This window comes from Cetorhinus maximus, chromosome 6 (assembly GCF_964194155.1).
Source record: "Cetorhinus maximus chromosome 6, sCetMax3.hap1.1, whole genome shotgun sequence".
In the NCBI taxonomy this organism is placed as follows: Eukaryota; Metazoa; Chordata; class Chondrichthyes; order Lamniformes; family Cetorhinidae; genus Cetorhinus; species Cetorhinus maximus.
Genome location: NC_135884.1, coordinates 127,814,093 through 127,830,010, shown reverse-complemented (window position 1 = coordinate 127,830,010; position 15,918 = coordinate 127,814,093). Strand labels below are relative to the sequence as shown.

General features: G+C 39.1%; 1 protein-coding gene across 2 annotated transcripts in view; it reads left to right on the top strand.

Annotated features, from left to right (window-relative positions):
- rnf166 (ring finger protein 166) overlaps window positions 1-15,918 on the top strand; it is a 64,219-nt gene that overhangs the window by 13,887 nt on the left and 34,414 nt on the right. The window contains exon 1 of one of the 2 annotated variants that reach the window (XM_078544476.1): window positions 15,660-15,769. The exons of the other annotated variant lie outside the window; for it this stretch is intronic. Within the exon in view, the coding sequence (XP_078400602.1) occupies window positions 15,738-15,769 (32 nt within the window). The 5' untranslated portion in view covers window positions 15,660-15,737. Of the gene's footprint in view, window positions 1-15,659; window positions 15,770-15,918 lie in introns of those variants that run through there. 2 annotated transcript variants of the gene reach the window in all.

Here is a 15,918-nt window from a genome sequence, read left to right as displayed (position 1 = left end):
TAATCTCTGAATTGCTACTTGAGCCACATGCAAATTGGTATAAGGTCAAACAGATCAGTAAGTTAAATATGTGGTTCAAAGAATGGAATGAGAGACTGGTTTTGATTCATGGGACATGGCAACACTATGAGGGAGAGATGGAGCTATTCTGTGGCTTTACTTAAACTGGGCTGGGACAAGTGTCTTTGAATAAGTAGGACTGTTAATGGGGCTTTAAACTAAAAAGGGGGGTGGGAGGGCTCAGATGAAAAAAAAATGCATAAATCTAAAGAGAAAAGCCAAAGCCATAGAGCAATGTAACAGTTTGGGTAAAGATAAACACTGTAACAGGGAGGGACAAAGAGTTTAACAATAATAGTATTTCAGCGAATAAGGTCAAATCAGGTGATGTAGTAACAAATTAAAGATGCTTTATCTGACTGCACGAAGCTTTTGCAACAAGACAGGTGAATTAATGACACAATTAGAGATAGTAGTGTTTGATCTAATAGCCATTACAGAGATGTATTTTCATGGTGACCAAGTTTAGGAAATAGATATTCCTAGGGCACTTGACATTTTGAAAAAACAGAAAAAAATGGAAAAGAAGGTGAGTATGGTTGGGGGAGCCCTGATAATAAAGGATGACGCAAGGACAATAATGAGGAAAGATCTTGGCTCAGAAGGACAGGAAGTAGAATCAGTTTGGGTGGAGGTAAGAAATAACAGGGGTCTGAAAATACTGGCGGAAATAGTTTATAGGCCTCCTATATTGTTGGACAGAATATTAATCGAGAAATAAGAGGAGCTTGTAATAAAGGTAATGCAATATTCATGGGGGCTTTAATCTTCATATAGACTGGACAAGTTAAATGGGCAAAAGTAGTTTGGAGGATGAGTTTATAGAATACATTTGAGACAGTTTCCTAGAGCAAACTAGGGAAGAGGTTATTTTAGATCTTCACTTGTGTAATGAGACAAGGTTAATTAGTAATCTCATAATAAGAGATCCTCTGGGGAAATGTGATCATAATGTGTTAGAATTTCATATTGAGTTCGAGAACGACGTACATCAGTCTGAAAGTAGAGCATTATATTTACATAAAGCTAATTACGTACGTATGAGAGGCAAGTTGACTAAGGTAGATTAGGAAAATAGGTTAAAATGTATGATTGTAGATAAGCACTGGCAAACATTTAAAGAATTATTCATAATTATCAGTAAATATACATTCCCTTGAGAAACTTGAAACTCTACAGGAAAAGTGATCCATCCCTAGCTAACTAAAGAGGTTAAGAATTGTATTAGATTAAAAGAGGAGGCTCTTTTAAGAGTAGTAATCCTCAGGATTAGCAGTATTAGAAACCAGAAAAGAATGTTCCAAAAATTGATAGAGGGAAGTAAGAGAGTAAACAAGCAAGAAGTATAAATACAGATTGTAAGAGCTTCTACATGTATGTGTAACAAAAGAGTAGTGAAGGTAAATGTTGGTCCCTTAGAGGCTGAGACAGAAAATATTATAGTGGGAAATAAGGAATTGACGGTGATGTTAAACAAATATTTTGTGTCTATTTTCATTATGGAATACACAAAAAGCATGCCAGAAAAAGGGGGGAACCAAGGAGTTCATGAGTGAGGAACTAAATAATATTAATAAAGGAAAAGGTACTGGAGAAATAAATGGACTAAAAGCTGACAAATCCCCTGGACCTGATGGCCTACATCGTGGGGTTCTAAAAGAGGGAGCTGCAGGTTAGCTGATAGTAACTGCAGTGGTATTGATCTTCCAAAATTCCCTAGATTCTGGAAGGTAGCAAATGTAGCATTGCTATTCAAGAATGAAGGGAGAGAGAAAACAGAACCTCAGGCCAGTTAGCCTGACATCAGTCATCAGCAAAGTGCTGGAGTCCATTATTAAGGGAGTAGTAATGGGGCATTTAGAAAATAGCAAGATGTTTAGGCAGAATCAACATTTTTTTTATGAAAGAGAAATGGTGCATGACAAATCATTTGAAACGTTTGAGGGTATAGCTAGCAGGGTTGATAAAAGGGAACCAATGCATGTAGTATATTTGGATTTTCAAAAGGCATTTAATAAGATGCCACACAAAAGGTTGTTGCACAAGATAAGGGCTCTTGAGGTTGGAGATAATATAACAGCATGGATACAGGATCGGGTAAAGGACAAAACAGAGCCGACTGCCTTTTACTGGTGGGATGCTGCAAAGATCAGTGCTGGGGCTTCAGCTTTTACAATCTAAAGACAGATGATGAGATGGAGCATAATGTATCCAAGTTTGCTAATGTTACGAGGCTTATGACAGTAAGCTGTGAGGGGGGCACAAAGAGACTACAGAGGGTTATGGATAATTTAATTGATTAGACAAAAAGGTGGAAGATGGGGTATAATTTGGGGAAATGTGAGGTTATTCACTTTGGTAGGAAGGATATGACTGAATATGTTCTGAAGAAGTCATATAGACTCAAAACATTAACTCTGTTTCTCCCTCTACAGATGCTCACAGGCCTGCTGAGTATTTCCAGCACTTTCTGCTTTTCTATTAAATTTTAGCATTCAGGAGGATTTGGATGTCGTTGCATTTGAAACACAGCATTAACATTTAGATACAGCAAGCAATTAGGAAGGCAAATGTATGTTGGCCTTTAATGCAAGGAGGCTCGAATACAAGAGTAAGGAAATCTTGCTGCAATTGTGCAAGGCTTTTACGAGACTGCACCTGGAGTGCTGGGTACAGTTTTGGTTTCTGTACCTAAGGAAGGATATACTTGCCTTAGAGGCAGTGCAACAAAGGTTCATTAGATTGATTCCTGAATGAGAGGATTTTCCTATGAGGAGAGATTGAGTAGAATGGGCATGTACTCTTGAGTTTAGAAGAACGAGCATTGCTCTCATTGAAACATTTAAGAGAAACTTGACAGGGTAGACATCAAGAGGCAATTTCCTCCACCCGGAGAATCCAGAACTAGGAGGCATAGTCTCAGGATTAGAGGACAGAGCTGAGAAATTTCTTCACTCAGAGGGTTGTGAATCTTTGGAATTCTCAAGCCCAGGGGGGCTGTGGATGCTCAATCATTGATATGTGAGTATTTTTTCAATACTGGAGATATTTTAGTGGTTAAGTTTAAAATTGGTCTGATATGAATGTCAGAGCAAAGGACATTAGAATTGTTTTATTATTTAATATAAAATATATGATAGATATAACTGAGATAACATTGTGCACATTGAAGCAATATTCTCTTTGTGATGATTCAGTTACACTCAAGTTTTCATCAAAGGTGGACACCAATATGTGACATTTAAAAATGAACTTTAATGCAATTCAGGTAATTTATTAGAAGGCAGTTGAAACAAACAATCTGATTTTGTTTCTTTCATGGGATTCAAGTATCGTTAGCAAGGCCAGCATTTGTTGCCCATCCCTAATTTTTGTTGAACTGAGTGGCTTGTTAGGCCATTTTGGAGGGCAGTTAAGAGTCAACCACATTGTTTTGGGTCTGGAGTCACACGTAGATCAGACGTGGATGGCAGTTTTCCTTCCCGAAAGTGAACAAATGTGTTTTTACAACAATCAATTATAGCCTCAGTAATGTTGGAATGAAACCAGCTTTCAATTCCAGATTTGTTTTTGTTAATCAATTGAATTTATTAACTGAATCCGAACTCTACCAGCTGCTGTGGTATGATGAGAGTCCATGTCCCCAGGGTATTAACCTGGGTCTCTGGGTTACTAATCCAGTGACGTCACTACTGCGGCATTGACTCCCCGGTGGTAGTAATGATAGGAAAATAGTGTGATCAGAGTGTAGCCAATACCCTGAAAAAAGATACGTATGTGTCACAAGTTACAAAACTAGCAGCACCATGAAACGGTCCTTATGGTTGGTGTTCTAGTGTGTAATGACCATTATCAGGATCGCTGAGAAGTGAAAGTGAATTCCTTTCTGAAGTAGAGTGTCTGGTCATCCTTTTGATAGCATTTCCATTCAGATGATTACAATGGGATATGATTAAAGTTTAGTTATTTCATAATTTTACCTGGTTTCCTGAATGTCACAAACCTTTCTGTGATGTGTCTTGCAATGCAGTTTTTGTAAACTTGCCGTTGAACTTTTTTTTCTGTTTCCTGTAATTGTGAGGTTGTTAAGAATTAAATAAAGCTCTAGCCTGTTTGTCTTAATGAATTTGAATTTTGATCATCTTTGTTACATTATTGTATACCAGTATTGTGAAAGTACTCATTTAAGACTGAAATTGATACAATTTTTGAGCTCTAAGGGAAATGGGAATCGGGTAGAAAGTGGAGTTATGGTCAAAAAGCAACTATGATCTTATTGAGTGGCAGAGAAGGCTTGAGAGGTCATATGGATACTCCTGCACCAATATCTTATGTTCTTTTATATCTGTTATAATGCTATTCAAAGTTAAAATCCTAATCCTTAATGCTGCTAGCTGAACTATTTTGTTCAAGTTGCTGAAATAGAATTTTAATCATCTTTGTGATAATCAATGTTTCAAAGTTAGCTATAACATGAACCATGGAAACGTCTTTTTAAGTAGAAAATTTTAACCGAGATCAATAACATTTTAAAGCATTCCCAAGATTCTAATATGAACATGTTCAATAGATTGACATAGATATCATATGTTTTATTTTCAGTGCATAAAACGAATATGTTTCATTTTCAGTGAAGTCTGTAATGATTAACCATGACAAAACTGCTATCCATCTGTTGTTATGTGTATTCTACGGTCATTATGCCTGTAACTGAGATAAATGAGAACTACAATGAAACCTCCATGGATGATTTTTGTTGAATTGTTGAGAATATTGGAAATATATCAACTATGAAACGAAGAGAACTATGAGTTTGAAAACTGTCAAGATGGAGTTATTGTCTGCGCCATTATTTACAAATTCATAAATCCCGAACACTGAGCCATTGACTCCTTTATAAACCACAGTACTTTTGTAGCCATTGATCTACTGTATCACCCCTTCATGTCCACCTTTAATGCTCTTGTATCTAACAAATCTTTATTCGCCAATTCTGGTTGATTCCCCCTATACAACTCACATCTCCGCTCCCTTGTTATGACTGATACCGTTGGTTCAGCTGAGTTATTTAAAAATCCCAGAGGGAAACTTTAAACAACTGTCATAACCTATCATTTTAAGTGTTAAGTTTGAGATGCAACTCTAAATTCAGGAATCAGACCACCAGCTCTTGAGGTTTTACATTAAACTAAATTAAACATTATATTAATTTACACAAGTTAAAATGTATATACACATGGCTACAAATTACTGCTATCATAACTTTTAACAAATTCCCAAACTAATCTCCATTAAGGCAACAGCAACTCACAGACTTAACCAGACACCAGGCAAAGCATTTTCACCTTATGAATTCAAAATGAGGTTCTTTTCACTTTGGCTCCTGTGGAGACAGTTGGAGGCTTACAGCTGCTGTTGATCTCACATTGCCTCTGGCCTACACACACAACGCTGCTGAAGTTATACCTAGCTCATTGAATGTAAATTCTCATTGTATCACCAACCTCTGAACTAAACATCTCTAACAATAATACCTCTTTCATAGTACCAATTTTATTAGTAATATAAACATATTGCTTGGTATCTGCTGGATAGGTTTCAGTTTTCATCCCACTTCTTGAATGCTCTATTCAAAGAATGCAAATACACTCTATCTGTCTTGCATATCAAAATTAGTACACATCAAAGCCCCCAGACTAGCTGGCCTTAATCCAATTATTAAGACACACCCACAGACTAAACCCCTACTTTAAAAGAAAAATATTTTCCAATATATACATTAATAGCTTCATGACACCCTCAAGCCCAAAAGGTGCAGACTTGAGCATTTCTGGTGTTCAGCTATTTTATCCATTCATCAGCAGATCTGATTGGATTACATCAACCACTATTGAGCCACCCTGTTCTCTGCCAAAACTACCAACTACTCCAGGATCATCCTGGAGAGCAGAGATGATCCCGGTTTTTTTTCTCAATCAACTGTAAATCCTTCTCCCATCCCTCACTAACTCATCTCCAAAACGTTTTAATCACTAAGATTGAGACCATTTGTTTACCTGCCTCTGTTGCATCCTCCATTTTGCTTTGTCGACCAAACCAATCCTACCTCCAACTTACCACTGCGCAATACCTGTGTCCATGTTGATCTTCAGTTTCTCTCTTTCTCCCCCCACTGCCGCCCCTTCCCCCGCCCCCAAGCACATCTTGCCTATGAGATCCACCTTCTGGTCACTTCACCCCATTGCCACTAACCACTGGCCACACAGCTTCCATTCCTGACCTCTAAACTGGCTAATATTGTAAATAATTTCCTTTCAAGTATTGACCCTCTTGCTTGCAAAATCACCGTCATCACCGCTCTCCTCAGTAAAACACCCTCAAACCCTCTGTCCTTACACATATATTTGTAGCATAATGGGTTAATAGTTATGGTAATGAGATAGTGTTGTGTATTACGATGTAACAATGACATCAGTAGTCATGTGCTAGAGACTCTGTAGGGAAGATGGAATAGTCTGCACCCATGAGGGATGTGCTTACCTAGTAGCTTACCATGTAGATAGTGTAAATAAAGTAGTTTTGAAGTAACCTACCTGAGTCAGATCTGAACCACTCGTTCCCAGTTTAGATTAGGCCACGAGATAACCCACAAAATGATCTTCACCTTCCTTCTTACTTCAGATTTTAAAAATGTGTTAATACCTCCCAAATCCATCACACTTCCCTGGAATTCCACATTTGAATCTCTCCAGGAGATATCCATCCCTGCCACAGCTTTAAAATGGCCCTAACCAAATCACAAAGGGCATCCTCCTTGACTGTGACCATCGTGCATTATCCTTCTTCAACTTCTCTACAGCCTTTGACATGTTCAACTGCACCATTCTTTTTATACACCTTAGTTCCATTGTCCAGCTCAGTGGAATTATCCTAGTCAGTGCATCAATAGTTTCTCAACCTGCTATCATACCATTACTTCCAGAGTCCCCCAACGATCTGTTCTTGGCTTCTTCCTCTTCCCCTGTTACCCCTTGACCACATGATCAGCAGTCATAGGGTGAGTCTACACAATAACAACACTTAGCTCAGCCTCAATCTGTCCACTGCCACTGCGTTGTCAGCTTGTCTAATACCCAGTTTTTGATGAACTGCAATTTCCTATAGTTAAATAATTGGAACACCGAAACTGTCACCCTCAGCCCATGTGACTGATTCCATTCTCCTACCCAGTTATTGTCTCAGACTGAACCAGATGGTTCACAGTCAGAATCTTTGACCCTGAAATGAGCTACAGACCCTATTTCTTCTCTACCAGAAAGACCGTCTGTTATATTGCTTGTTTCCACCCCTATGCCAGCTAATCTGTCACTGAATTCCTCATCCATGTCTCTGTCACCTTCAGACTCAACTATTTTAATGCTCTTCTGGCTAGCTTCCCATCCTCCACCCCCTGTAAAGTACAATCCGTACAAAGGTTTTCTGATGTATCTTATCCTGTATCACATGCCACTTACCAACTACCCTGTTTTTGCTATATTATTTTGGCACCCAGCCTACAATGCCTCCAATTCAAAATTCTCATCCTCATGTTCAAATGCCTCCTTGGTCTTGCCCCTCCCTATCTCTGTAACCTCCTCCACCCTCACAGCCCTCCTTCCTTTCAAATGGGGAAGTTTCCCAGCCTTGCATAATGACCTGGAGAGCATGACCAAACTTGACTCTACAACTGGACTTCAGACACTCAGGATCACATCTGCATTTTGGAGAAAATTGAAAATTTAAAAGCTTGTGATGGATGTGGCCAGGATTTTGTGTTGATATATTCACTTCAGTTTACCAGCTAATGCGATTAGCTGTTTGGACACCCTGCTAGCATTTGCTATGTCGCTTTAATGCTGACAGTGCTTTAGTATTGCACAAGTCAGTGGTGACTGCAACAAATCCTATCATATTGAAACTCCTGCTGGCACTGAAACAGACTGGGCTTTTTCAGGACATCAGTTAATTACACTAATATTGATGGCCACTTGTTGCACATTTTCAATTAAACTTCTTAACTGTTCATTCATCAGGTTCATGCCTGGTGCCAGTCTTTAAGGAGTTAATAAATTTAAAAAGGTTTTGGCTGTTCTTTGAAAACCTATTTTTATAAAAATAAATCCAAATGTATGTAGAAGCCACGTCTTCATAATTAGTTGGCCATTGTTTCCCTTTTTTCATCTGAGGTATAGTCCTGATGCCCTAGGCATAGGGTGATGAATAGCAGTCATGAATCCTGAACAATTTTTCGTTCCTTATCCAAGGACACTGAGTTCAGTCGCAGCTTGACTGTTTTCTGTCTACCTCTGCCTTGACTGACATCAAATATCTTTGTATGACTCAGCTACCCTGTATGCAATGGATAAGTTTATTAAGCTATTGGAGCAGATTGAATGGGATTGACCTTATGGTAGAAATTAGTGCAAGTTGTTATTTTTAAATCCTTTTCATATAGGAAAATTATAATTTCATTAGAATACAGAACTTTTCTCCCTTTTCTTTCTAGTTTCATAAGATATTCTGCAAGCATTAAATTTTAACGACTATCACAAAGTATCACCTACCCACTTCTGTGCAAATGGAATTTGCCTGAACACATATCCAGTTGTATTCCACAACAGGCTGATCTGTTCAGAAACCAGGCATGAATAAGAGCCCGACAGTGGAGTTCTTGAGTCAAAAGGACTACATACCATGAAGATTTCTTTATGGATTGCTCATATTGTACATCAACCCAAGTGACTTTTACATTTTGGTAACATTTCATGTGGGAAAACAATTTCTCAGTTCATTATTCTTACTTGAACCACTGGGAAGACAGACCAAAGCTATGAAATGCGGTGGTAATGGTAGTTAATATAAGGCTGTTGCGAATTCAGCAACTGGCTTCTGCTTTTACGAATTGAAGGTAATAATAAACCTGTAGAAACTCTTTGTTATTTCTCTGTAATCAGCTATTATTACTCAAAATGTAATTGTGATGTGTCTCTGTTCAATGCATCCATGTGTTCTGATTTTACTTTCTTTTATTTCCAATAAAATTTCATTTGCCAATGCATGTGTCATGACTGTTGAACAATTGGTTAATTTCCTTTTTTCTCTGATTGTTTGTCTCTGGTTTACATTTTCTTTCAGATTGTCTGATTGTCAACCAAAAATAACCAACCTCTTAACAATCTCATTGCTTCAAAAATAATTTTAAAATCCCTTCAATTACATTAAAAAGTAAAAATCTCCAAGATAAAGCCACCATGACCCTTCTCATCTAGACTCAGACTGACCAGAAAACTTTTGACATTGCTGCTTTAAATGTAATGAGTTCTAAATTATAATTTCTTTCCTCTGAGGAAAGAAAATGGCATTTGGAGTGATGCACAAATCTACTATTTCATTTATAGCATGCTGGTTTAGTGATGCCTAGGCTTTGAAGCCTTGCACTTGATTGCACCTCTTCTGAGCTAGTCTGCAACCACCGCTGCTACTGCTGCTGCTGCTTCCTTTATACACCTGTCCTATTTTCCTCAACTTTTCTTATGTTCTTTCACGGGATGTGGGTGTCGCTGGCTAGGCCAGCATTTATTGCCTATTCTTAATTACCCTTGAGAAGGTGGTCATGAGCCATCTTCTTGAACCACTGCAGTCTATTTGGTATAGGTACACTCTCAGTGCTGTTAGGAAGGCAGTTCCAAAATTTTGAACCAGCAACAGTGAAGAAATGGCAATATAGTTTCAAGTCAGGATGGTTTGTGGCTTGGAGGGGAATTTGCAGTGGTTGTGTTCCATGTGTCTGCTGCCGTTGTCCTTCTAAGTGGTAGAAGTTGCAGGCTTGGAAGGTGCTGTCGAAGGAGCCTTGGTGAGTTGCTGCAGTGCATCTACTCCCTCTACTTCATCCAAATGTATTTTTCCCCCCAAGCTTTTCTCTCTTCCTTTCACCAAGTCAGGCAACATACCCTGCTTCAAAGATTCCTTCACCCTGGCATTATTGATGACTCTTGGCTTTTAATCTGGAAGATTCAGCTCGGCTTGAAAGGATTTCAGTCATTTTTAATAAATTCTAGATAAGATTAAGATGTCACCATCATTAAAGTTCACTTTTGGTTTGTGCCCATCAGAACTAAATGATGCTATCAAGTAGTGTATCAAGTTGATCTAGTTTTATCAATTCTAAGAGAGTGCAATTAGGTTTTATTCTTGAGAGAATATAGTAAAACGTTGAAGTTGTTGTCATGCCTTGCATGCCAAATTCAATGGTTAACAAATTACAGTAGATGGACTCTATCTTTTCCATGTACACACTTTGCTAGCCCAAACCCAGACCCAAGCCCTGCCCTTCAGTTTCCTTCAGGCTGAGTTTCTGCTCATATTTTCCCCCTCACCCAGATGTCTTGTAGTAGCTCAAGGACACTACACCTGTGCTGTTCAAGGCTGCAATTCTCATTGTATGCATGCTATCATCTGTTTACAATCAGGATGTAACTGTCCTTATCTTTACCAAGCCTATGTAACCTGAATTTCCTCTGTCTCCATTTGCGTGCGCATTTTAACTGTTGCTCCAGGCCCAAGCTCATTAGTTCCACCTTCCTTTTTCTTTCCGTTCTCTTTAAACCTTTCAGGCTATCCTATCCTGTCTCTTCCCTTTCCTGCTATACATAGAGTCATAGAGGTCTACAGTACAGAAAAAGGCCCTTCGGCCCATCGAGTCTGTGCCAGTCAAACAAGTACCTAACTATTCTAATCCCATTTTCTAGCACTAGGCCCATAGCCTTGATGCCATGGCATCACAAGTGCACATTCAAATACTTCTTAAATGTTATGAGGGTTTCTGCCTCTACCACCCTTTCAGGCAGTGAGTTCCAGATTCCCACCACCCTCTGGGTGAAAAAATTATTTCTTTCACCCCCTCTAAATTTTCTGCCCCTTACCTTAAATCTATGCCCCATGGTTGTTGATCCCTCCACCAAGGGGAAAAGTTCCTTCCTGTCTACCCTATCTATGCCCCTTATAATTTTATATACCTCAATCATGTCCCCCTCAATCTCCTCCAGGGAAAATAACCCCAGTCTATCCAATCTCTCCTCATAACTAAAACTCTCCAGCCCAGGCAACATCCTGGTAAATCTCCTCTGCACACTCTAGTGCAATCACATCCTTCCTATAATGCGGATTCCAGAACTGCACGCAACACTCTAGCTGTGGCCTAACCAGCATTTTATACAGTTCCGGCATAACCTCCCTGCTCTTATATTCAATAATATAGGCTAATAAAGGCAAGTATCCCATATGCCTTCTTAACCACCTTATCTACCTGTCCCACTACCTTAAGGGACCGGTGGACAAGCACACCAAGGTCCCTCTGATCCTCGGTACTTCCCAGGGTCCTACCATTCATTGCGTATTCCCGTGCCTTGACGCCCAAGTGCATTATCTCACACTGATCTGGATTTATATATATCTTTTTTCGTTTCTTCCTTCTTCAGTACTTGGCCACCAACTTTACCCCCCCCCCCCCGCCCCAGTCTTATTCCTCTACATTTTAACTCTCTTGCCGCTCTCCTATGGCTGATGTCCTCTTGAATAAGCCCATAGTTTGCCTGTATGTCTCTTTTGTAATTCTCTGAAACTCTTTCGAGTTATCAACAGTCACAGATTGCAACTCTTTTCGAGTACAATCACAGTTCTTGGTTTCCGGGAGTGGGACATGAACCCACAACAAGAGGAACTCGTTTCTGCCTCCTGACAAGCAGCAACCAGCTGTCCCATCATCTCTTGCTGACATTTTCACCCAGCATATTCACTGATGGCTAATCTTGTCAACAATCTCCTTGTCCTGCTCACCTCTCCCACTACAGACCCTTTGAACTCTGCTAGAGGATCTACAATCACCATCATTCTCTGCATCTTCTTCAAGAATCTCAGTTCAGTTGCAAGAATGGCCCTAGTCATTTATTTTCTGGATGAACACGGTATTCATTGAAACTTTTGATAACAGTGGTGACAGCCTGTCTCTCACTGAAACTTCCACATCTGTCCAAATATTCCACCGCCAAGCTGAGTCAAACTGCTATGATAGTGGTGAGGCTTATATCAGCAAATCTTACCTTGGCCTTACCCCCAACTCCTCCAGCACCTTCTCTTCCTTTTGAACATCTTGTCTTGTTCTACCACTAGCATCACTCCTTTCAAGTCCTTGTTCTCTTCCTCGAAAGCATTTACGATGGCACTTTCAAACTCCCAGCTGACTTTCAAACTCCCAGCTGTCTAACCTTTGGCCCTTTGCCACAACACTTCAGCTGTCAGTTTGTTCAATCACTTCCACACCTCTGCCTTAGATGCCCTTGACCCCAATAAAACCCTTACTCTCTTCCACCTGATCACACCCTTTGTTGCAGCCCCGTTGTCTAAGAGGCACAGACTTAAAGGTTTATGGTGCACAACTAATTTAATCATTCATTGCCAGATCTTGCTGTACCACATCAAGCAGACCCTGTTCTCCTTTTCCAAAAGGCCCACTACTCCAGGATCATTCTGCAATAATCCAGGCTTTATTCCAATACCAACCATCTCCTTAAACTGCTCTCTTTCAACCCCTTGCCCCCTCCACTCTCACCTCCATAAGTGCAAGGAGCTCATAGACTGTTTTATCACTGAGACCATTCATTCATCAGTGTCAATTTTGTCTGATCATGCTCCTGTGAAATGTCATGCCATTTTCATATGTTAAATGCACTATGTAGTTCCAGGTGTTTTTGATGACTCTGGACCCAGAACAACAGCAACATGTTTGAGGTACATATCAAATCCTTGTTTCCTGCCTAAGCTCTTCCCTCCCCTCTCCCAGTCTTGTTTCATAGTAAGAAGCAGATGAGATAATTGCTGCACCTTTCACAGATTCAGTCTTGAGTTCCATTTTAGAGCTTTATTTGGGGATAAGAGCAAATGGAAAGTTTGAGAAACTGACAGAGAGAACATGTAGAAGACATAACAACGTTTGGGAAATATAATGAAGAAAAAGGAGCAAAAAGAGAGAGAACCAAAGATACAGAGAAGCAATAAAAGATGTGTGAGGCCTACACAGGGCCTGAAAAAGTGAGTTAGAAGGAGACAAGCAGACAGAGTTCCAAGAAGGCAATTAAAAAAAAACCTTATTACATAAAGCTTTACATTTTTTATTGCCTTAAGACATTAATTTTGTTTTACATTCTGGGTTCGAGAACCTTTATTGACTGATTAATAATGCAAGAATATAAACTCATACGACCTTGCTCCACACTGAAAATGTAGAGATTACCAGCAATTTTAGACATATGAGTGGGGAATAGACAGTGGAAGGAGAAGTTTCACAAAGCGGTTAATAGTGTAAAATGATAGCAATGAGCAGCTTGGTTAGAATTGCTATTTCCTTTAGCTTTTAAATACAAGAACTTTGTTTAGTCTTGTCACTTAAGCCATCTATGGTTTTGTGGTTGTGATCTGCACTTCAGCTGCTGTGAGATCTGTGCTAAACGAGGACAAGCTGAATATTTAGTGAGCTGATGTGCGCCTAGATGCTTTGCCCGGAGTAATGAGGCAATTTACCTGCTCTTTATTCAGCTGAACAAAACTTCTTAAATTCTAAATGTTAGGTAACCTCCAAATGAAACTACAGTATTAGTTATAAAATTTGTTGCCCTGGTGTTTGAGAATATTGAATCAACAATATACAGTATAAGATAGCTTCATTAGTTTCTTCTACATTTATTTTTGACATACAAAAAACAAATTATTCTGAGCAGGATTTTCTCTATTGTATACAATCCCAGCAGCCTCTAAGATTTTATTTTATATAGCCTTTCCTCATTCAAAAAACATTCTACTTTAATATCTCACCTATTCCCCCACATGTGCATGCAAGTGCATGTACACACACACTCTCTCTGATCAGGCTTGTTTTGATTTCTCATTAGGTTAAAATACCATGATCCTTCACACCAGTAGGATTAGTATTTGTTTAATGCAATTGAATCTAGTTTATGGTTTGAACCCCATTGGTCTGCTAACCAAGTAAAAACTAAAATTTTACTTCTGCACTTAGATGACCATTGAAGGATTAGTTGCAAAAAGTCTGCACTGTAAGCTTCCAGTGCGGGGTCACCACAAAGGTCATTGATACTGAAGACTAATCATTTGTCAGTTATTACCAGTCTCGTGGTGAATATACTGGTCTTGTCAAGAGAACCAGTGTTAATTTTGAGCCTTGTTCAGTGTTCCCATTCTTGATTTTCCTTGGTGGGGGGGCTCAATTAGGCATCAAGTATCAGCCTGAATTAATTCAGAACAGTGCCTTAAAGGAAGTGGAGGAAAAAATAAAAGTGCTAAACCATGTCCTGTTTTTATATATTTTATTCCAGTGTACATTGCTTTATAATAGATCAAAAATGGTGATTATTTTGCTAGCATATTGAAAAAATGCTATTCCATATCTTGTCCTGTCATGTTATCCTGTTGAACAGTGAGCAAAACTGAACTGCAGAACATAGAATGTTGGAAGTTCTAGATTTTGAAAAACCAAGGTTCATCTAGTTTTCCTTCAACTCTCCTGGTAGTTGCATGATACAATGATAATGGAGTTGTTGACTAATTGATCTCGATCAATTAATCTACAACAGATCTAGAAACGACATTAGAGAAACTCCAGTGATAAGAGAAATTTGGAAACTATAGGTTCAAACTTAACTGTTTCTCCCAAGCATGCTACATTTATCACATCATGTCTCAAATTACAGATACAGTACCCTAAAATGTTATTTTCTGAAATAAGTCTGCCGGATTTGTTTTTAATGAATCAATACCAGCTGCTTATGAACATATGAATTAGGAACAGGAGTAGGCCATTCAGCCCCTCAAGCCTGCTCCACCATTCAATAAGATCATGGCTGATCTGATTGTGTTTTCAACTCCATTTTCTGCCTACATGCGATAACCCTTGACTCCCTTGTTAGTTAAGAACCTATCTACCTCTGCCTTAAAAGTATTCAATGACCCTGCCCCCACCGCTCTCGGGGGAAGGGAGTTCACTCACGAACACACCTCTCTAGAGAACCTGGCTCTACAGTTCTGGATAAGGTAAAATGGCTTGTATGGTTTATGTGGCATTGAAGAAAAATAGAAACAGTGGTTGTATATGGCAACAAAATTTTTTGAACATAACTTGAATCCATCTGTACCACAAAATAATTAGTGCCATCAAAAAAATTATTATTCCTTAACTTTACTGTATCTCACCAGAAATCATATTCTCCAACTCGCTGTAATAGCTCAGGACATCCCTGATATATTAGAAACTAAAATAATGTACATTAAAAGGAACAATCAGCTTTGTTAGTAACTCGACTTGCTTATCCAGTGAATAGCTGTCATTCTGATCAGTGAATTCCCAAGCTTAGTCTCTAGCCTGTGCCGAGTTAACTGATCGCAATATAGAAACAGATGAGAACGGCATTGTTCATGCATGCACGCCATCCTGGCTATCTTCACTTTCAGCCTATCAGAAATGCATTCCCTGACCCATTCTGGTTGCCCAGCCTCAAGTTAGTGGTGATGGAGGAATTGCTGCAGAGAGGAGGAGAACTTGCAATTTTGAAGAAAAAAATTGAGAGAAGATGCAAGGATCTGAATCAAGAGTGCCTGGAAGGTAGGGAAAGTGTCTTTATGCACTGAATGTAACTAGGCCAGAGAAAAAATACCTACCCAGTCCTCTGCCTTTCACATTTTCCTAATCTTTATTTACTCTAATTATCCTTATCCTGGGGAGGAATATTAAGTTTTGTTTCAACGTTTTAA